The sequence below is a fragment of the Sapajus apella genome, unplaced genomic scaffold, assembly GCF_009761245.1.
Source record: "Sapajus apella isolate SASKATOON/1434 unplaced genomic scaffold, GSC_monkey_1.0 scaffold159, whole genome shotgun sequence".
In the NCBI taxonomy this organism is placed as follows: Eukaryota; Metazoa; Chordata; class Mammalia; order Primates; family Cebidae; genus Sapajus; species Sapajus apella.
Window position 1 is genome coordinate 791582 of NW_022437099.1, and position 22155 is coordinate 813736.

The 22155-nt window shown below is 50.4% G+C and overlaps 2 protein-coding genes and 1 non-coding gene across 23 annotated transcripts in view; 2 read left to right on the forward strand and 1 right to left on the reverse strand.

The window, feature by feature from the left end:
• TRRAP (transformation/transcription domain associated protein) overlaps positions 1-10838 on the reverse strand; it is a 135680-nt gene extending 124842 nt beyond the window's left edge. For 13 of the 20 annotated variants that reach the window (XR_004265030.1, XM_032266565.1, XM_032266572.1 and 10 more), the window contains exons 1-3: positions 7572-7701; positions 5147-5307; positions 4377-4426 (exon numbers count right to left, since the gene is read on the reverse strand). Coding sequence is in view for 18 of the 20 variants with exons in the window: in XM_032266565.1 (XP_032122456.1) it covers positions 4377-4426; positions 5147-5246 (150 nt within the window). In the remaining 2 variants the exon portion in view is untranslated. Of the gene's footprint in view, positions 1-4376; positions 4427-5146; positions 5308-7230; positions 7310-7571; positions 7719-10724 lie in introns of those variants that run through there. The other 7 variants (XM_032266576.1, XM_032266574.1, XM_032266562.1 and 4 more) reach the window with 6 other exon arrangements.
• On the forward strand, positions 563-664 carry LOC116542001. Its single transcript, XR_004265033.1, has one exon. It is a non-coding gene; the product is annotated as a small nucleolar RNA U13 (small nucleolar RNA).
• A 6462-nt stretch (positions 10839-17300) lies between the features above and the next one.
• TMEM130 (transmembrane protein 130) overlaps positions 17301-22155 on the forward strand; it is a 22400-nt gene continuing 17545 nt past the window's right edge. For both annotated transcript variants that reach the window (XM_032266457.1, XM_032266458.1), the window contains exon 1: positions 17301-17679. In XM_032266457.1, the coding sequence (XP_032122348.1) occupies positions 17595-17679 (85 nt within the window). In that variant the 5' untranslated portion in view covers positions 17301-17594. The remainder of the gene's footprint in view (positions 17680-22155) is intronic.

Consider the following 22155-nt stretch of genomic DNA (forward strand, 5'->3'; position numbering starts at 1 on the left):
CCTCAGCCTCCTGAGTAGCTGGGATTACAGGCACGCGCCACCATGCCCAGCTAATTTTTTGCATTTTTAGTAGAGACGGGGTTTCACCGTGCTGACCAGGATGGTCTCGATCTCTTGACCTCGTGATCCACCCGCCTCGGCCTCCCAAAGTGCTGGGATTACAGGCTTGAGCCACCGTGCCTGGCCTTCTCTACTGTTCTTAATCTTATCTCTGTGAGAAAGGTTTTATTAACCTCACATTAAAAAAGAGAAATGTTGGCTGGGCTCAGTGCGTGACACCTGTAATACTGGCACCTCAGGAAGCCAAAGCAGTAGGATCACTTGAGCGCAGAGTTCAACCAGCCTGGGAAACACAGCAAGATCTTGTCTCTAAAAAAGAATTAGCCAAGCATGGTGTCTCCCACCCATAGTCCCAGGTACTCAGGAAGACCACGTGAGCTCAGGAGTTCAAGGCTGTGAGCTGTGGTTATACCACTGTACAGCAAGACCTTGTCTCTTAAACTTTTTTTTAACTAAAAAAACAAAACAAACAAACAAAAAAACAATAAAAATCGGAAATGTGATCCTTCTGTAGTTTGTAAGTCTGATAATTGGGATTTCATGTTCACGTGTGAGATGTCTCTCTCAAACTTTGTTACAATGTCAGCACATTACCCATCTGATATGAAAAAAATAAATAACAAATGTGACTTTCACATCTATCTGTGAGACTAACTGGTACCAAGGTGAACCAAAAAGTTGGGCAAAATATGAGATAACTTTTTTCAGGGGTTGGATTTGTGGGGGAGAAACCCCGCAAGTGCCGTGGCAAGGGTCTAAAGCATCAGCCTGTTCTCATGTAAATACTGATTTAGAAAAGAATTCGAAATATAAGCACATAGTTATTCCTTTATATAATCATATATAATCTTATAGTTACTTATAATCATAAAGATAGATACTCAATATAACCTTTATTTTGCTAATGATTATCGGGTTATGAAGCATGGAACTGGGGTAACACTGTGAACAAAGTGATCCTAAGGCAAGATGCTCTAAGCCCTCTGTCATGCCCACATAAGGGCTGCTGGAGGGCATCTCAGCTCTGCAGCAGCACCAGCGCTGACTAAGTGCCTGCTGTTTAGCCGGCTAGGGAAGGAGATGTCCAAAATGGCTGAGACGCCTTCTTCCTCGGGGGAGTCAGGAGAAAACTCCTGCTCTTCCAAGCTCTTGTGGTAGGCCTGGCAGCTGTCAGGAAAGCCCACAGACATCTGGGGGCTTAACTCTCTATGTGATGCTGTGCTTCAGTGGTCACGTCCATGTCCACTTTCACACTCCACTTCTGTGTCTGGTTTCTCTTTTTCTTAGAAGAATTAATAATAGTAACATATCTTAATGTCCTTGATATTTCTGACAAATATGAGAAGAGTGCTGACGCGTTAGGTTTTCTCCTCATCTCAGCTACTTGAAAGACCTGGGCCCCTACCTCCAAGGCATGTGATTTACTTGATCCTATCACTGACCACCTTTATCTCATCCTACCCACTCTGCCCCCTGCTTTGTACTCAATAAAAGTCAGAGTGTCCAGGAACTCGCGGCCACTGCCGGACTCTGCGCTTTGGTTGGCAGTGGACCTCTGGGGCCCAAACTCTCTTTTCTCTTTCTCAGTGTCTTGTGTTTTTTATTTCCACAGTTTCTTATCTCCACACCAGCAGGGAGGGGCTCACAGGACCCTGATTAGGGGCAGTACTGGAGCATGACTCCCAGGAGAAGGGAAATTCACACACTGAGCCCCATGACCACCATGGCTCTCTGCCTAGGTACAATTTTCCAACTGGGGTTCAGCAAGCTGGGTGTAAGTGGGGGTCAGCACCTGCTGAGCTGAGGAATAAAATCCTCAGAGTTCAGGGTAGCTAAAGTGGCTAGAATCTGCAGGGCACAGCACCAGAGAAAAGCGAACCACAGAGCAGGGGAATGGGAAGAGTCTCCAGTGAGGCCAGCTGAGGGCTGGACTGCACATACACAGGGTGCCACTGCCTGAAGCTCACCAGTGTGCCTGCTTTAAGACAGAGATGGGGCCAGGAGTGGTGCCTCGCTTGTAATCCTAGCACTTTGGGAGGCCAAGGTGGGCAGATCACTTGAGGTTGGGAGTTTGTGACCCGCCTGGGCAACATGGCAAAACCCCATCTCTACTAAAAATACAAAAATTAGTGGGGCATGGTGGTGCACATCTGTAGTCCCTGGTACTCCAGAGGCTGAGGTGAAAGTATCACCTAAGCTCAGGAAGTTGAGACTGCAGTGAGCTGTGACCACATCACTGCACTCCAGCCTAGGTGACAGAGGGAGACCGCCTCAAAAAAAAAAAAAAAAAAAAAAAAAAAGACTGCAAGATGAATGAAGATACCATACATCTAGCAATGTTAGAGGATGCTGATGCAGGATTTCAAGCCTAACCAAAGTGCAAAGACCTACTTAACATCTTGACAACATCCCAGACCTCAAGACCTCACACATACAGCTAGACCATGTCCTAGAGTAAGGCCTATTCTAGACCAGCCCCAACAAAGCCTAAAATCAACCTCTGATGAGATCCATAGGCAGAATCTGGAGGTTTAATTCTACCAAGTTAGAGACCAAGGAAACACCTTGGGCTATCCACAGATTCTCCCCACCAAAGCATAAAACCAAGCCTACACAAGTTCAGTATCAGCTGGTAACTGAACTGCTGATGACGATAAAATGTCAATGTTCTTCAGAGGGAGATAATAGGATCTAGACTCCCCACAGTATCACACAGATAATGTCCACTGTACAGAAAAAAAATTACTAGATTGTTGGGCGCAGTGGCTCACACCTGTAATCCCAGTACTTTGGGAGGCTGAGGAAGGAGGATCACTTGAGTCCAGGAGTTTGAGACCAGCCTGGGCAACATGGTGAAACCTCATCTCTACAAAATATACAAAAGTTAGCCAAGCATGGTAGTACATGCCTGTAGTCAAGTAGTCCCATAGTCCCAGCTACTCAGGAGGCTGAGGTGGGAGGATCACCTGAGCCCAGGAGGTTGAGGTTGCAGTGAGCCAAAATCACAACATTGCACTCCAGCCTGGGTGACCATGAGATCCTGTCTCAAAATATATAAATAACGAAACAAGGAGAGAAACAGGATAACGTGTCCCACAGCCCATAGAATTTGACCTTCATAGAGCCCAAATGTTGGCTTTAATACATGAAGACTTGAAAGGAGCCCCTATACAGTAAATATGTTCAAAAAATAAAAGAATATGGTCTTAATAAATGAAGATGAGGAATCTGCAGAGAAGTGAAATCTATAAAGAACCAAATAGAAATCCTAGAACTGAAAGCACAATAACTAAAATTTTTAAAAATACAAAATATAAACTGAAATTCTAAGAAAAACCCAGCAGTGTAGTTTTTTATTAGCCAGGTGCAGTGGTGGGCACCTGTAATCCCAGCTACTTGGGAGGCTGATAACAAAAAAATTCTCAGAAGACCAGCAGAAATTATCCAATCTAAAGGACAAACAGAAAAAAGACTAAGGGACATGGGGGACAATATAAAATTGTAGGATGTGAGGTCCACAAGAGAGAAAGCTCTTTCTTGATCAAGGTCACGGATGTTCTGATTAGCAGAACCAGAAATGACATCCAGATCTCAATACATAAGAATATACCATTAATTACCTGAACATAACAAATTAACAATCAGGTGCAATGGCTTACACCTATAATCCCAGCACTTTGGGAGGCCAAGGTAGGCGGATCATAAGATCAAGAGATCGAGACCATCCTGGCCAACATGGTAAAACCCCATCTCTATTAAAAATATAAAAATTAGCTGGGTGTGGTGGCAGTCACCTGAAATCCCAGCTAGTCAGGAGGCTGTCAGAAGAATCCCTTGAACTTGGGAGGCGGAGGCTGCAGTGAGCTGAGATCGTGCCACTGCACTCCAGCCAGGCAATAAGAGCGAGACTCCGTCTCAGGGAAAAAAAAGAAAACCTGAGGTCAGGAGTTCAAGACCAGCCTGGCCATCATGGTGAAACCCCACCTAAAAAAAAAAAAAAAGAACAAATCTGAGTGCATCCCAAGAGGCATGGTAGCCTAGAAGAGCTACCATATTTAAAATGAAAAATGTAAAATGAAAAATGTTAAAACAGAAACAAAACTGACATTCCTCAACACGGTGTGGGGCTTGCTATCAGTAGCATGAAGACAGACAATGCTGTGTACAAAGTTTCAAATGTCAGTTTCAAAATGTAACTTACGTGAACAAAGACAATGATCTTTGAGCTGCTAGTAAAAAGACTGACAAAGGAGGAACAGAAAAGTGGTTAAGAATATTTACCTCCAAATGAAAAACACAAAATATAATACTCATACCTCAAAATTTTCACTAACTTCTTGCATCATTTTCAACTTCGTTTCATCAGCTGTGAACAGGAAAACAACCCATCAGGTAATTGATATTATGTTAAGAAATCGTGTTAATCCAAAACTGTATTGGATTTAGTAAATGAAGAGAAGCAATCAGATCTTATCAGTTTGACTGTCATGGCCTAATAGAAGGCACATAGCTAGTTCCCTACCACCAGTTGCACACATTTGTACTCCCAGACACACACGTGCATGCACTGACAAGCATAAAGATACACACACACAAACACACACACACGTGCCTCTTTGGGGCTCCAGCCAATATTACTCATCACTTTGCTTCTCTATTAGGTAGAGAAAAGGAAAACAAGAATAAACGTTAACGTTACTATTAATTTCAAAGTACACATCATTTGCGCTGAGACAGATGTATCATATTTATGCATTTTTTTTGAGAGGAAGTCTCGCTCTGTCACCCAGGCTGGAGTGCCATGGCGTGATCTCGGCTCACTACAACCTCTGCCTCCCAGATTTAAGCGATTCTCCTGCCTCAGCCTCCCGAGTAGCTGGGATTACAGGCGCCTGCCACGGCGCCCAGCTTATTTTTTTGTATTTTTAGTAGAGATGGGGTTTCACCATGTTGGTCAGGCTGGTCTCAAACTCCTGACCTAAGGTGATTCACCTGCCTCGGCCTCCCAAAGTGCTGGATTACAGGCATGAGCCACCGCGCCCAGCCTTATTTATGCTTTTCTTAATGACAAAAAGGATCAACTCACGTGTATTCACATCTGTGAGAGCTGCCACAAACTGAAGGTACTTTTTCATCAGAGTGGTTTGGTCAACCACTGTGGCCCCCTGTGTTGCAACAAAGGCCATTTTTCTTTTGGGCTGGTTTGCTTCTCAAGAGAAAAGTATCAGGTCCATGAGTTCACCCAGCCTACAAAAAGAAGCATAGAGTTAGTCAACTCACAGAGGGCACAGGATCACAATCTCTGAAAATGCTTTCACCTTAAACCAGAATCTAATGCTATTCATTCCGGATTTTTGAATGACGTTTACCCAACTCCATTTTGTCTATTAACTTTGAAACATGATTTTTCTATACAGATACGTTTCTTTCCTATGGTATTTTCCACATTCCCTGAGTCAGGGGTTGGCAAACATTTTCTGTTAAGAGCCACATAGTAGATATTTTAGTCTTTGTGGCCACGCAGTCTGTCACAACTACTCAGCTCTGCTATAATCAGAAAGCAGTCACAGACAACATTTAAATGAATGAGTGAGGCTGTGTTCCAATAAAACTTTATGGATGCTGAAATCTGAATTTCATATAACTTTCATTCACCATGAAATTTTCCCCAGCCATTTAAAAATACAAAACCATTCTTAGTTCATGGGTGGTATAAAAGCTGGCAGTAGGCCGGGCATGGTGACTACACCTGTAATCCCAGTACTCTGGGAGGCCAAGGCAGGCAGATCACAAGGTCAGGAGTTCCATACCAGCCTGGCCAATATGGTGAAACCCCGACTCTACTAAAAATACAAAAATTAGCCAGGCATGGTGGCAGGCACCTTTAATCCCAGCTACTTGGGAGGCTGAGGCAGGAGAATTGCTTGAACACGGAAGGCAGAGACTGCAGTGAACTGAGTGCCACTGCACTCTAGCCTGGGCAACAGAGCAAGACTCAGTCCCCAAAAAAACCAAAAAACCAAAACCAAACAAATAAAATACAGGCAGCAGGGTGGATCCGGGCAACCGTGGCCATAGGTGATCGATTCCCAAACTTCAGCAGGCATCAAAATCCCCAGATGCCAAAGGTGGGCTCCCAAGCAGCACCCCTCCAGACTGCGGTTACCTGAGGGGCAGAGGCAACTATAGATTCTGTTTGTAGCTGGCAGGCAGTAGGCACTCAATGGCTGCTCCCAGCTAACACACAGATGGAAACTTGGTTTCTCTTTTAACAGGTGTTACAAAGCATCCTGAGAAGCTGGTGAAATACATTGCTTTTACCCCTCCCTCCTTGCATAATCCCATTCTGCACTGACAGGTGGTTTCAGGGCTTCGTTTTCTTTCAACAGACACACGCCTCCTCTGCAGGCCTGCTGGATACTGCCCTGCAGCTGACACAGGTGACACTAGAGAGCTCCTTCCGACCATTCTTCCTAGACACCAAAAACGCTTCTTCCATGCAGAGAGAAGGCCCACAGGTGTCCCACAAGCCCACCAGAAGCCCCAGCCCTCTGGCTCCGGGTAGGAAATGCCACAAAGAAAACCAAGGTGGGGGAATCCGTCATGTCCTGCTAGGGGACCTGGCAACTGCCTGTTTCAGATGACACCCCCTTCCCCATCTCCATCAGCCCAAGTCTCGAGGTCACGGCCTCTCCCTGCCCATCCCCATCCGAGAGGACCCAAGACTCAGGGGTCAAGGCCTCTCTGTGCCTAAGAACCTCCCTAGTTCCGTCCAAACTTCCCCCTTCCCACGGAAGTGGTCAACTCTTCCATTTCCCGTGGTCCCGCAGAGCCTAGGGGCCCTGGCTAGGGGGAAACGCCCCCATTCCGCGTGTCTGCGGGAAAGCGGCTTCACCACCCCGGATGCCGAGGGCCCAGGCCCGGCCGACGACGCGCTTATCCCTCTCCCGGGGACGAAAGGCCCCGCCGCCCCCCCAACCCCCGCCCCGACCCCGCCAAGTCCGGCCTGAGGCGGCGCCGCCGGGCCAGAGGGGGCGCTGTGGTCACCGCTACCTTCGCTCCCCGAGACGGGCCTAAAGAGCCCGGTGCCTGCGTGGAGGCCCGGAGGTACCAGGTTGGCCGGGGGGCGCCTCCAGAGAAAAGGGACCCCCCCCCAACGTCCCACCCGACCTCTCAGCTCACAAACGGCCCTCCGGTTCCCTCCTTTTGTCGCCGTCCCGGGCTCAACGCGACCGCGTCTCAGGCCGAGCTACGGCGAGCGCCGAGCGCCAATTCCCGCACCCGCGAGAGCTGCGCCTCCTAGAGCTTCCTCTCAGCTCGGCCGCGAACGCCGTCGTCCCTGCAGCCCCCGGTGGACCCTGGCAGAGGCCTAAGGAAGCCCGGGTCGCTCGGAGTACCACCCCCCCCCACGCTCCCTCCCTCCGCGGAGTAGCCGCGCCGCAGAGGCCTCCCCATGCCCGGGGGCCGCGCGCACCTCCCGGGGCTGTTCGGACACCCGCCCCGCAACTTACCGCGACCTCGGCGGCCCGGCTGCAGCAGGCCCAGCTCGCGACCCCTGCGACCCCCAGCCGAGCCCTCGCCGCCGCCGCTCCGCCGCGCGCAGTCCCGCCCCCGCTTAAAGCGGCCGCGCCCGCCGACCGTGCAGCAGGCCCAGGCGCACCGCCCCCAAGTGGGTGCGGCCTGGGCGGGCGCGGGCGCGGGTGCAGGGAGGGGCGTCCACCGTCCGGGTGGGCCCCGGCCCTTGAAACCCCCGCCAGCCGTGACTGGGCCAGGCCAGCGTTCAGGTTCTAGGGGCTCCTTCGGCCCCTAAGTCTCCTCCCAGGAGTCAGGCCACGGGGAATGCTCCGGGATCCTGGGGACGGTGGGCATCCTGGGGGGGCTTCCCGAGTTGGCAGCGATGGGGCCCAGGTACTGTCTACCACTGGACTGAAGGTGGCAGTCAGGGCAGAGTTTGCCACCCCCAGTCCCCGCTCTAGGCCCCCGCTGCCCTCCTGGGGTCCTTCTCGGCCCGCAGCAGGGAGAGGAGGCCAGGAGGGTCTTTGGGAAGGTAAGGCTGGTGACGGACTGAGTCCCTACCTATTAGCAAAATAAAGTCCAGGTGTGCTTCCTGGCGGTGGCTGCCCAGGTGCAGAAAGGTCCCATTGGTTCTCCAGCTGCTTTACCGCTGAGGCTGGATCCACCTGTCATCAAAACTTGAGGGAGATTTTTTTTTTTTTTTTTAATAAGTTTCAGACCAGGCCCCAGTAATGAAGGGATAGAGGAGGGATGGAGCCAAGGCAGGTGGCACGGGCCAGACCAAAAGGTGTCTCAAAGGGAAAGGTAACGTCAGGAGCCATGGTTGTTACAGGGACACAGGACATGTTACAGGGACAGAGCATGGAAACATGACCTGAACTTGGCCACCTCCAGGCCCTGGTTCCACCTTCCTGCCCACCAAGATCATTATGTTCCCTTCTCAGACAGATACATTTCATACCCTACGATAATAACTGTTGCAATGCCCATGGATACTCTGGAGGGGAGGTGCTCTTTTCTGAAGCTCCTTGCTTGTTTAATGTTGCCACTCAAGAGCAAGGCCACAGCTGAAATGTTGGGATTGTAAGTGGATGTTTTTAGCAGTAATTAATTCTGCCCCAGGAGAAACAAAATGGTTCAGAATAGCCCTTCCATCACGGAAGAGGTTGCCTGTTTGCGAGCAAAATCTGCTGTGGTCCTACCACCACTGCCCCAAGAAAGTTGGAGGCCTAGCTGGGTGTGGTGGCTCACGCCTGTAATCCCAGCACTTTGGGAGGCCGAGGCAGGTGGATCACGAGATTGAGACCATCCTGGACAACATGGTGAAACCCTGCCTCTACTAAAAATATGAAAATTAGCTTGGCATGGTGGCACATGCCTGTAATCTCAGCTACTCAGGTGGCTGAGGCAGGAGAATTGCTTGAACCCAGGAGGCGAAGGTCACAGTGAGCTGAGATTATGCTACTGCACTCCAGCCTGGTGACGGAGTGGGACTCCATCTTAAAAAAAAAAAAAAAAAAACAGTGGGAGGCCCAGGCAGGCTGTGGTGGCTCATGCCTGTAATCCCAGCACTTCAGGAGGCCAAGGTGGGAGGAGGACTATTTGAGCTCAGGAGTTCCTGACCAGCCTAGGCAACATAGACCTCGTCTTTGCCAAAAATACAAAAATTAGTCGGGCTTAGTGGCAGGCACCTGTGGTCCCAGCTACTAGGGAGGCTGAGGTGGATGCGAAACTTTGTCTTAGAAAATAAAAATAAAAAATAATAAGTAGGCAGTCCAAAGTTGAAGAAGATTGAAAAATCTGAGGGCGGAAATAGTGTGCTAAACAATTGTTTAATGTTTTTTGAGGGAAGGGGAATTAGGAAAACAGCTGTAGACACTTTTTAAAAAACTAAGTTTCAGCTCAATTGCATATGATAAAGACCTGCAGTCAAGCCTGGCCCTAACATTGGCAAAATCCCTGAACTTTCAGGAGGCCTAAGCTACTATCAAAGTAGTCATCATTCTTTCATTATTTTTGCCTGTTTTCTGATCTGTCTCCTGAATTAGAGGTGAAGATCGTGTCAACTTCATCCCCATCGGGTAAACTAGATCACATTCACTCCTCTGCTTAAAATCCTTCAAAGAATTTTTTCTAAAAAAGGATTTTTGGAGATTTTTTGGAATCTCACCTTTTTGGGAAGCTGAGGTGAGAGGATTGCTTCAGGCCAGGAATTCGAGACCAGCTTGGGCAACATAGTGAGACCCCATCTCTACAAAATATAAAACAAATTAGCAGGGCATGCTGCCATGTGCCTGAAGTCCCTGCCACTTGGGACACTAAGGCAGGAGGATCGCTTAAGCCCAGGAGTTCAAGTCTGCAGTGAGCTATGATCACGCCACTGCACTCCAGCCTAGGTGACAGAAAGAGACTCTATCTCTAAAAAACAAAGGGATATGGCAGGTGTGGTGGCTCACACCTGTAATCCCAGCACTTTGGGAGACGGAGGCAGGTGGATCACAAGGTTAAGAGTTTGAGAGCAGCCTGGCCAACATGGTGAAATTCCATCTCTGCTAAAAATGCAAAAATTAGCCAGGCGTGGTGGTGGGTGCCTGTAATCCCAGCTACTCGGGAGGCTGAGGGAGGAGAACTGCTTGAACCCAGTAGGCAGAGGTTGCAGTGAGCCAAGATGGTGCCACTGCACTCCAGCCTGGGCAACAGAGCGAGACTGTCTCAAAAAAAAAAAAAAAAAAAAGGGATACCCCTGAACTCATTTTGCCCCCTCCAAGCTACTTCAGGATTTAGCCCCAAATGCATCTCCCAGGAGCTGATTCTGAGTCATTGTTACCTGCCCAGTGGCCCCCACATCCCATAGTCAATTTCCGATGCAGGACAATGAAGATGTGTGGTAGGAATACGGACCCTAGGGCTGCAGCCCTTGAATGACCAAAGAAGTTTCCATTATACCACCTTGCTAGGGCCAACAGACCAACTAACACTAACTTGCTTTAGAAAGACTTTCACCAACAAGAACTGACTCCAAAGGAGTGTGAGCTTTCCATTACCCAGAAAAATGTAATTAACCAAAACAGGCTACCACCCCCAGAGCCAGGTGAATGAGATTTGACTGGTCACAACATCTGATCTGTCCCCGGGCCCCAGACCCTTACCTGTGGCTGCTGTTCTGGACCTTTGGCCGGAGGCATCCTTTTATTAAGGCTGCCCTCAGTGCCTATTGTGACCGATGTTCACCTCGCCAGGGGAGAGAATGTCCCCTCCGTGTTGCTGCGTGATTATATGAGATGGCGTCTGCGAAAGCAGTCCAAGGTCAGTGCGGAGGAGGCACGGACAAATGGTTTCCAACACTGAGTCATGTTCAAGGCCTTGGGGGAGTTATCAAAGGGAGGCCTTATCTTATTCTTTCAGCCATTCCACTTTGACCATCTGCTTTGCAAACTACATGCTGTGTATATAATTTTAAGTTTCCGAGTAGCCACGTTTCAAAAAAAGGAAACAAGTGAAATCAATTTTAATGATGTTACAAAACTCAGTATACTCAAAATATCATTTCGACATATAATCAATGTCAAAATGATCAATAAGCCAGGTGTGAGGGCTCACGCCTGTAATCCCAACACTTTGGAAGGCCAAGGCGGGCAGATCTGTTGAGGCCAGGAGTTTGAAGTATCAAGCTCTTGAGGACTCATCTTATCCTTTCAGCTATTCCACAAGCAGCTACTTTGCACTAAACTACATGCTAAGTAGCAGGCACGCAGACACATGGCTTAGGTGAGGATGCTCAGAGGAAGGTCAGAGTCACCCTGGTAAGAGGGACCTGTGGCCCCTACGGGCTAGACTGGGAGAATTTGTGGAAAAAAAAATGACTCTTGAGGCCGGGCAGAGTGGCTTATTCCTGTAATCCCAGTACTTTGGGAGGCTGATGGGGGAGGATAACTTGAGGCTAGGAGCTCAAGACCAGCCTGGGAAACATAGTGAGGCTCCATCGCTACCAAAAATAAAAAAATTAGCTGGGCATGGTGGTGCATGCTTGTAGTTCCACCTGCCTGGGAGGCTGAGGTGGGAGGATCACTTGAGTCCAGGTGTTAGAGGCTGCAGTGACCTATGAGTTACAATTGTGCCACTGCACTCTAAACTAGGCAACAGGGAGAGAATCTGTCTCAAAAAATTTTTAAATAAAGCAAAAATTAGCCAGGCATGATGGCGCATGCCTGTAATCTCGGCTACTTGGAAGGCTGAGGCAGGAAATTGCTTGAACCTGGGAGGAGGAGGTTGCAGTGAGCCGAGATTGTGCCATTGCACTCTAGTTTGGGCAACAAGAGCAAAACTCTATCTCAAAAAAAGGAGGACGAAGATTCTTGGGATGGTCAGATGCATTTGCACCCAGCAGTGTAGCGCTGTGCTTTCCACTTCAGCCACTAACCCCGTGTGCTGTGTGGCCCCTCTGAATGGAGATGAATTCGCAGTGTAAAATGCACATGAGATGCTGCAGCCTTATGACAAACAAAAAAAAGGCTGGAGTACAGTGGCGCAATCTCAGCTCATCGCAACCTCTGCCCCTCAGGTTGAAGGGTTGAAGACGTCCCCATGCCTCAGCCTCCCAAGTAGCTGGGATTACAGGCACCTGCCACCACACCTAGCTAAGTTTTATATTTTTTGTAGAGATGGAGTTTTGCCATGTTGGGCATGCTGGTCTTAAACTCCTGGCCTCAAGAGATCTGCCCGCCTCGGCCTCCCAAAGTGCTGGGGTTACAGGTGTGAGTCACCGCGCCTGGCTTATTAATCACTATTACATTGATTGTATGTTGAAATGATATTTTGAGTATACTGAGTTTTGTAACAGCATTAAAATTGATTTCACTTATTTCTTTTTCTTTTTTGAAATGTGGCTATTCAAAAATTTAAAGTATAGCTTGAATTCTGTTTCTGGCCAACAACACTAATTTAGGAAAGCCAAGTGGGGCTTGGTGGTGCACACCTGTAATCCTTGCTACTCTGGAGGCCGAGGTGGAGGATCACTTCAGGTCAGGAGTCTGAGATCAAGTTGGGCAACGTAAAGAGACCCCTCTCTGAAAGAAAAGAAAAACAAAAAGAAAAGAAAAGGCTAGCTTTCTGGGCTGGGTGCGGTGGCTCACACCTGTAATCCCAGCACTTTGGAAGGCAGAGGTGGGTGACACATGAGGCCAGGAGTTCGAGACCAGCCTGGCCAACATGGTGAAACCTCATCTCTACTAAGAAATTTAAAAATTAGTTGGGCATGCTAGTGTGCACCTGTAATCCCAGCTACTCAGGAGACTGAGGCCGGAGAATCACTTGAATCCAAGAGGCGGAAGTTGCAGTGAGCCACGATCACGCCATTGCACTCCAGCCTAGGTAAAAGAGCTAGACTCCATCTCAAAAAATAAAAGAAAAAGAAAGAAAGAAAAAGAATACCTAGGCTTCTGAGAGGATTTCCTTCCCCTCCCTTATCAGATACTCCCTAGAAGAGTGAAGCTCCCCAGCCTGTTATGGGTTGGAGCAGAGATGGGTACTGTGAGAGTGGTGGTGGTGGTGGTGGTGATGGGTAAGAGCAATGCCTATGGAATACCCTGGCTGGGTACAGGGGCTCATGTCTGTAATCCCAGCAATTTGGGAGGCCGAGGCAGGTGGATCACTTCCTGAGGTCAGGAGTTCTAGACCAGCCTGGCCAACATAGCAAAACCCTGTCTCTACTAAAATATATATATATATATATATATACATATAAAAGCCACCTTGCCTGGCTAAAAAAGTACAAAAAATTAGCTAAGCATGGTGGTGAGCGAGTGTGATCCCAGGTACTTGGGAGTCTGAGGCAGAAGAATTGCTTGAACCCGGGAAACAGAGGTTATAGTGAGCTGAGATCGTGCCATTGCACTCCAGCCTGAGTGACAGAGCAAGACTCCATCTCAAAAAAAAAAAAAAAAAAAAAAGATAAAAGAAAATCCTGGCTGACAAACAGGAATTACCCAAAGGGTGGCATCAGCATCAGTTTCAGGGTGCCCTTGAAGTTTGCTTCCATAACATAGATAACACTATGGCTACTGTAAAATTATTACTCAGTGCAATAATTACCCATTTTAAAAACAATACATCTCATTTTATTTGGTACATTTAAAAAAGCAGGACAACCTGACCTTCCAATTATGTTAAACGATCTTAAAGATTTGCAACTCTGCAGCTTGACTATTTTCTTCTCAAGCACTTCAAATTCCTAGTGAATAAGCCAATTTCTCCCAAGTCCTTCAGCAATTCCCACCTGACAGCCAACACTGATTGGACACTTTACTATGTCCTAAGTGCTGTTTTACATGTTAATTCCTTTTATCCTTACATCAGTCTCACTGTGTTGGGACTATTATTATGCGCATAAAGTAAAATGGGGCCTGACATTGTGGCTCATGCCTATAGTCCCAGCTACTTTGGAGGCTGAAGCAGGAGGATGGTTTGAGCCCAGGAGTTTGAGACCAGTCTGAGCAACGTAGCAAGACCCCATCTCTATAAAAAATAATTTAAAAAAATTATCTTAGAGAGGAAAGTGACTTCCCCAGGGTCTTATAACTCTCAGGGAGAACGCAAAGTTTTCTTGTTCCTAGGCCTGGTATTTGTCACCACTGTAGAAATTGGTGCCATTAGAGGTGACATATCTGTCTCGCAGCTTTTTTTTTTTTTTTTTTTTTTTGAGACAGAGTCTTGCTCTGTCATCCAGGCTAGAGTACAGTGGTGCCATCTCAACTCACTGCAACTTCTGCTTCCCAGGTTCAAGCGATTCTTCTGCCTCAGCCTCCTAAGTAGCTGGGATTACAGGCGCACGCCACCATGCCTGGCTAATTTTTGTATTTTCAGTACAGATGGGGTTTCACCATGTTGGCCAGGCTGGTCTCAAACTCCTGACCTCATGATCCACCCGCCTTGGCCTCCCAAAGTGCTGGGATTACAGGCATGATCCACCAAGCCCAGCTTCTTTTTTTCTTTTTTTTTTTTTTTCTGAGACGGAGTTTCGCTCTTGTTACCCAGGCTGGAGTGCAATGGCGCGATCTCGGCTCACCGCAACCTCCGCCTCCCGGGTTCAGGCAATTCTCCTGCCTCAGCCTCCTGAGTAGCTGGGATTACAGGCACGCGCCACCATGCCCAGCTAATTTTTTGTATTTTTAGTAGAGACGGGGTTTCACCATGTTGACCAGGATGGTCTCGATCTCTTGACCTCGTGATCCACCCGCCTCGGCCTCCCAAAGTGCTGGGATTACAGGCTTGAGCCACCGCGCCCGGCCCAAGCTTCTTTTTTTCTGAGACAGAATCTCTCTCTGTTGCCCTGGCTGGTGTGCAGTCGCACTTGCTCATTGCAGCCTCTGCCTCCCGGGTTCAAGAAATTCTTGTGCCTCAGCCCTGCAAGTAGTTGGGACTACAGGCATACACCACCAGGCCTGGCTAATTTTTTGTATTTTTAGTAGAGATGGGGTTTTGCTAAGTTGGCCAGGCTGGTCTCAAAACTCCTGACTTCAGGTAATCCGCCCATCTCAATTTTCCAAATGCTGGGACTGCAAGCGTGAGCCACCTTGTCCAGCCCTGTCTAGCCCCTTTAACTTTTCACAGGGGCTCACTCAAATCTATTCCCCCTCCATTCCCTGAATATGGCAGTGGGGCCAGTGGGGCTCATTCTTAAGGAAACCCACAGCTGTCCCAGAGCTAGGGGCCCTTTAGACCAGCAGTCCCCAACCTTTTTGGCACGAGGGACAATTTTTTACATGAATGGGTGTTTGGAGGGATGGTTTCGGGATGATTCAAGCACATCACACTTATTATGTACTTTATTTCTATTATGATTACTTACTCAGCATCATTCATAATCAGTGGGAGCCCTGAGCTTGTTTTCCTGCAACTAGACAGTCCCATCTGAGGGTGATGGGAGACAGTGACAGATCATCGGGCATTAGATTCTCATAAGGAACTTGCAACCCGGATCCCTCAAATGCATAGTTCACAATAGGGTTTGCGCTCCTAGGAAACTCTTATGCCCTGCTGATCTGACAGGAGGTGGAGCTCCTTGTGGCTCACAGGCCCTGCTAACCTCCTGCTGAGCAGCCAGGCCATGGATTGGTACTGGCAGCCAGGGGCTTGGAGACCCCTGTTTTAGATGCCTTGATGCCAATATAGCCGGGGGGGGGGGTGCAGTGATTGTCCATCAGTGCCTCATGGGCCAGAGAGGAGGTCAAAGGCCCTCACTGTGTGGGAGGATCCCTTGCCCAGGTATGTAGCAAAGCAGAGGCACAGCTGGGACCAGAACCCACTGGGCTTCCAGCTTTTTTTTTTTTTTTTTTTTGAGATGGAGTCTTGCTCTTGTTGTCCGGCTGGAGTGCCATGGCGCGATCTTGGCTCACTGCAACCTCCACCTCCCAGGTTCATGTGATTCTCCTGTGTCAATCTCCTGAGTAGCTGGGTTTACAGGTGCGTGCCACCACACGCAGCTAATTTTTTGTATTTTTAGTAGAGACAGGATTTCATTATGTTGGCCAGGCTGGTCTCAAACTCTTGACCTGGTGATCTGCCCACTTCAGCCTCCCAAAGTGCTAGGATTACAGGCATGAACCACCATGCCTGGCCTGGGCTTCCAGCCTTTAAGGCCAGCCAGGCCCCTCCAGCTTCTAGGAGAGCCCAGCCGTGCTCCCCTAAGGCAAATGGCAGTAGCTGTATAGGCTGGTCACCCCTCACCGTGGTTGCCTGACTCCTACAAGGCCCTTAGTGACAAAGAAGTGGCCCTGGGTCCAGATAAGAGCAGGACCCCCATCTTACAGCAGCTGTGAGAGGGTAAACTGGGGGATGACATCAAGCACAGCGTAGTGGCCACCACTCAGGACCCTCTTTCAAGAAGGGGCAGGAGGCTGGGCACAGTGGCTCACACTTGTAATCCCAGTATTTTAGGAGGCCAAGGTGAGAGGCTGACTTGAGGCCAGGAGTTCGAGACCAACCTAGCCTACATGGAGAAACTCAGTCTCTTTTTTTTTTTTAAAGACGGGGTTTCACCATGTTGGTCGGGCTGGTCTTGAACTCCTGACCTCAGGTGATCCTCCCGCCTTGGCCTCCAAAGTGCTTGAATTACAGGCGTGAGCCACCACGCCCAGCCGAAACTCAGTCTCTACTAAAAATACAAAAATTAGCTGGGCCTGGTGGCGGGCACCTTTAGTCCCAACTACTCGGGAGGCTGAGGCAGGAGAATCTCTTGAACTCCGGAGGGGGAGATTGCAGTGAGCCAAGATCAGGCAATTGCACTCCATCCTGGGACAGAGCAAGACTCCATCTCAAGGCATAAAAAAAGGGCAAGAGGCGTTTCAAGGCCTTTTGCCCAGTGCCTGGTGCGCCCTAAGCACTCAACAGTTCTTGAATGAGGAGCAGCCTCCCGGAGCCACCAGTGTGGAGAGAGAAGGCACCTGGAGGGAGCCCCAAGAGACTTGCAGGCGTCTTACAGCGCAGCACACGCCCCTTGGGACTCTGAGTCAGTGCCGGAGGCCTCGGACCCAGGGCGGGGAGGGGTTCCGGGGAAGGGAAGGATGCGGGTGGGGGCGGGGTGTGGACTCTGGGAGTGGAAGGGAAGGATGGGGGGGTTTGAGGGGGAAAGAACTCGGGGAGGAGCCCGGGCACAGGGAGGGAACTCGGAGATCCCTAGAGGCGAGGCACGCGGGGAGGGGCAATCGTAGTCTCCGGGAGGGCAGGGGGCGCGGCCATGGAGACAGACGCGGGAAGGGAGGACGCGGCTGGAGCAGGGGGGCAGCGGGAGGAGTAGGAGGGCGCGTGGCGCGGCTGACGTGGGCCGGGGTCGCGCAGCGGGCTGTGCGCAGCGGCGGCAGCACGCAGCGACAGAGTCCCCTGGCGAGGACGAGCGAGCGCGGCGCCCGCACCTCCTTGCACCGCTCGCGCTGCGCGCCCCGAGGAGCACCCGCCGCAGTTCCCGAGCTCAAGCCACATTCCCTCCGTGTCTGCCCCACTCTCCTCCCGCTCTGGGCCCCGCCATGGCCCAGGCAGTGTGGTCGCGCCTCGGCCGAATCCTCTGGCTCTCCTGCCTCCTGCCCTGGGCCCCGGCTGGGGTGGCCGCAGGTAAGGCGCTGGGTAGCCCGGCCTCCCCGCAGCGGCAGCCGCAGCCCGCCCAGGGCCTGGAACCGTCTTCACGGGTGGGTGGGCCTGGAGCGGGGATGGCCGAGGCGGCACCGTGCACCCTGCGCGCATCTCTCTCCTCGGCGGAGGCCTCTGTGGCACCCTCTCCTCTTCCTTTTACCCCTCTCCTCCAAAGTCACCTGGGCACTGGAGGGGGATCCCCGCACCCCCTGGATTCCTGCTTCCACCCCCCGGATTCCTGCTTCCACCCCCCCGGGCTGGCCCTACCTGGAAACCGCGTGGGAGTGACTGGTGCATCCCTCGAGGCCTGGGGACCATGCACCCTCTAAGGGAGGGGAGGATGAAGCCGGGAGACGGGGATGCGCCCGGGACTGTCATCGCGCCGTAATCCCCCACTCCCCAGAGAGCACGGGATGGGCAGCGTTTTTGCATTAAAATGTCGCCTTTTCTAGAGGGGTTTTCCACCCTGTTGGTGCTGGCTTTGTGGAGATGCGATTTTAGAGCCCAGGAGGCCAGGCTGCCATTTCCTCTCTGATGGCGATTTCCAAAATGGACCCGAAATCTGACAGGTTCCTGGGATGTGTGTGTGGAGGGGGGCATCGTGTGTCTACTGCCTCCACATCCCCACCACCAGAAGGCCAGCACCCACCTTCTGCCACATTTTGGGAAGCATAAAAGGACCCATATTGGGGACTGTCCCTGTCGAGGGACAGGTGGGATGTGGGCAGCTAAGGGGGTTGAATATTATCCAACATTTTCATACCCTCCCCCCTCACAAAAGAATCAGGGGCGGGGGTGGGGTGGGAGAGAAGTGGGGGATCTAATGAAAATTTGTGACAAGGTAAAAGAAAACCTGCAACTAAGGGATGAATGAGATGAATTTTATGGGAATTGTGTTTGGTCAAGATCACCTGTTTCCTCCTGGAAATATAGAAGACAGGTCTCTTGTTCATCAGGTTTATTTGTGTCCAGAGATTCTCAATGTGTCCTAAATTGAAAAAGAAAAAGAAAAAAAGAGAAAAGAACAACAGTGAATTAATTCTTTGGAAATCATGTGTGATTCCCATTCTAGCCAATCTCACTGTTGATATGGTCAAAATCACAGTGGCTAGGAGTGAGGCTGGGAAACATATCTTCTCCCTCACCCATGGGGGAGACCTTTCTACCCTTCCCCTTTCTGAGGTCTGCATGAACCAGGGATGTATAAGTCAGAAGTCCATGTACTGGACTATTAATTAATTCTGGGTTGTGTTATCGAGACTTTAGAAGTTCTCTTGGAAAGTGTTTTGGGTAGTCTGCGTGTTCTGTGAGAAAGGACTTGTATAGCCATTTTCTAGAATGTTCAGGGCCCCACATGCTATGTTGCTGGGAAAGGTGGGTGTTTCTTCCATGGGCCAAGCTTTGGGGTGGTTGCCCCTTCTCTTTTTGCTTTTGCCCCTTCAGCTCTGGGTGACTTGGGGGCCCATGGAGTCCCCTAAACCTCTGCCTTGGCTGCTCCATACCATTCCCAGCTAATGTTTTACTTTTTTTTTTTTTTTTTTTTGAGACAGTCTCACTCTGTCACCAGGCTGTAGTGCAGTGGCGCAATCTCAGCTCACTGCAACCTCCGCCTCCTGTGTTCAAGTGATTCTCCTGCCTCAGCTTCCTGAGAAGCTGGGATTACAGGCGTGTGCCACCATGCCCAGCTAAATGTCACTTGGATGCCCAAACCTGGAAAGATGATTTTTTTTTTTCTGAGATGGAGCCTTGCCCTGTTGCCCATGCTGGAGTACAGCAGCATGATTGCGGCTCACTGCAATGTCAGCCTTCCTGATTCAAGCAATTCTCCTGCCTCAGCCTCCTGAGTAGCTGGGATTACAGGTGTCCTCCACCATGGCCAGCTAATTTTTGTATTTTTAATAGAGACAGGATTTCACTATGTTGGCCAGGCTGGTCTCGAACCTCTGGCCTCAGGTGATCTGCCCTCCTCATCCTCCCAAAGTGCTGAGATTACAGGTGTGAGTCATCGCCTAGAAAGAAGAATTTGATGGGTAGAGCAGCAGGCCCTGTGATTGGTTCCTTCAGCCACATTTGGCAAAGGCTTCATAATCCATTTCTACCCCAGATGTCCTGGCCATCTCTGAGAGCCCTGAGGAAAAGAGGCAGCATCACCCAGGAGCTGTGACACACCTGATTTTGAAAAAAAAAAGACTGAGAAAAAGTGCCCTTGGAACCTCTTTTGGCTTGGCAGGTGCGGGGGGTGGGCTGCTGCCATGAGCTGGGCCAGTGTCTGCAGCAAAGCAGCAGACACAGCCCCTCCCTGCCTCCACCCATCCCCCCCTCCCAGTCCCAGCTGGCTGCCCTCCTGATCCATTACCCTGGCAACCGATCTGCGTGCTGACATGCGCCTGTTTCACTGCAGATGTGGTTTGGCCATTAGCATGCAGCCAAATGTCCCCACCACCTGCCAGCCTCACTTATGCCCACCCTCCTGGGGTGGGGTGGTGGGGAGGATGGGGAGGAGAGGAGAGTGCCAGGAGCCAGTGGGAGAAGGGAGGATGGGCCTCTCGTCTCTGCACCTCTCTGTGCACAACCTGGCCAAATGCTGCCTCCCAGCCAAAGTCGGGGGAGAGCAGAGCTCAGCCAGGGTGGTATAGACTGGCTAGGTGGCCTCAGGCAGCAGCAGTGGCCCATGTGGGCAGGGTCTCTCACTTTGTTGCCCAGGCTAAAGTACAGGGGCGCAATCATAGCTCACTGCAACCTTGAACTCCTGGGCTCGAGAGATCCTCCTGCCTCAGCCTTCCAAGTAGTTGGGGCAACAGGTGCATGCTACCATGCCCAGCTAATTTTTTGTATTTTTAGTAGAGACGGGGTTTCACCATGTTGACCAGGATGGTCTCGATCTCTTGACCTCGTGATCCACCCGCCTCGGCCTCCCACAGTGCTGGGATTACAGGCTTGAGCCACCGCGCCCGGCCCTACTTTTTAATTTTTTTTGAGACAGAGTCTCACTCTGTCACCAGGCTGGAGTGCAGTGGTGCGATCTCAGCTCACTGCAACCTCCGCCTCCCGGGTTCAAGTGATTCTCCTGCCTCAGCCTCCCTAGTAGCTGGAACTACAGTCACGTGCCACCATGCCCAGCTAATTTTTTTGTATTTTTAGTAGAGACAGGGTTTCACCATGTTAGCCAGGATAGTCTTGATCTCCTGACCTCATGATCCGCCCACCTCGGTCTTCCAAAGTGCTGGGATTACAGGCATAAGCCACTGCACAAAAAATTATTTTTTGTAGATACAGGGTAGTACTATGTTGCTCAGGCTGACCTTAAACTCCTGGGCTCAAGTGACCCTCTGGCCTCAAAGTACCTGGATTACAGGTGTGAGCGGACTGGTCCTGGCCTCAAATGCCTTTGTAATTTAAGAAATAGCCCTGAAAGCAAGGGAAATATGTAATGTGGGCCAAAGCAGTGAAGGCATGACGTGGGCCTGAGGAAAGGCTGGATCTGGAGTCCCTCGTAGGGACAGGTGATGTTGCTTCAAAGTGAATGAAATGAAGCTGAAAAAAATAATCTCAGAGTCACCTGGGCATTGGAGGGGGCTCCCCTCGCCCCCTCGATTCCTGCTTCTACCCCTGGGCTGGCCCTGCCCTGGAAACCACGAGAGAGTGGCTGGCACATCCGTAAGATGCCTGGGGACCACACACCCGATAAGGGAGGCAAGGGGAGGACGAGACAGGAAGGCGGGGATGCATCACGATGGGTCATTGGCCCACAACCCCCCCAGCTCAGGGAGCACGGGATGGGCAGCGTTTTCACCTTAAAATGTCACCTCATCTAAAGGGGTTTTCCACCCTGTTGGTGCTGGCTTTGGGGAGATGTGATTTTATCTTATTTATTTTATTTTGAGACAGAGTTTCACTCTTGTTGCCCAGGCTGGAGTGTAGTGGCACGATCTTGGCTCACGGCAACCCCCATCTCCTGGGTTCAAGTGATTATCCTGCCTCAGTCTCCTGAGCAGCTGGGATTACAGGTGCCTGCCACCACACCTGGCTAATTTTTGTGTTTTTAGTAGAGACAGGGTTTCACCATGTCGGTCAGGCTGGTCTCGAACTCCTGACCTCAGGCGATCCACCCACCTCAGCCTCCCCAAGTGCTGGGACCACAGGTGTGAGCCGACGTGCCTGTAAAACTGAGAGATGTGGCCAGGCGCGGTGGCTCACGCCTGTAATCCCAGCACTTTGGGAGGCCGAGGCGGGTGGATCACGAGGTCAAGAGATCGAGACCATCCTGGTCAACATGGTGAAACCCCGTCTCTACTAAAAATACAAAAAATTAGCTGGGCATGGTGGCGCGTGCCTATAATCCCAGCTACTCAGGAGGCTGAGGCAGGAGAATTGCCTGAACCCAGGAGGCGGAGGTTGCGGTGAGCCGAGATCGCGCCATTGCACTCCAGCCTGGGTAACAAGAGCGAAACTCCGTTT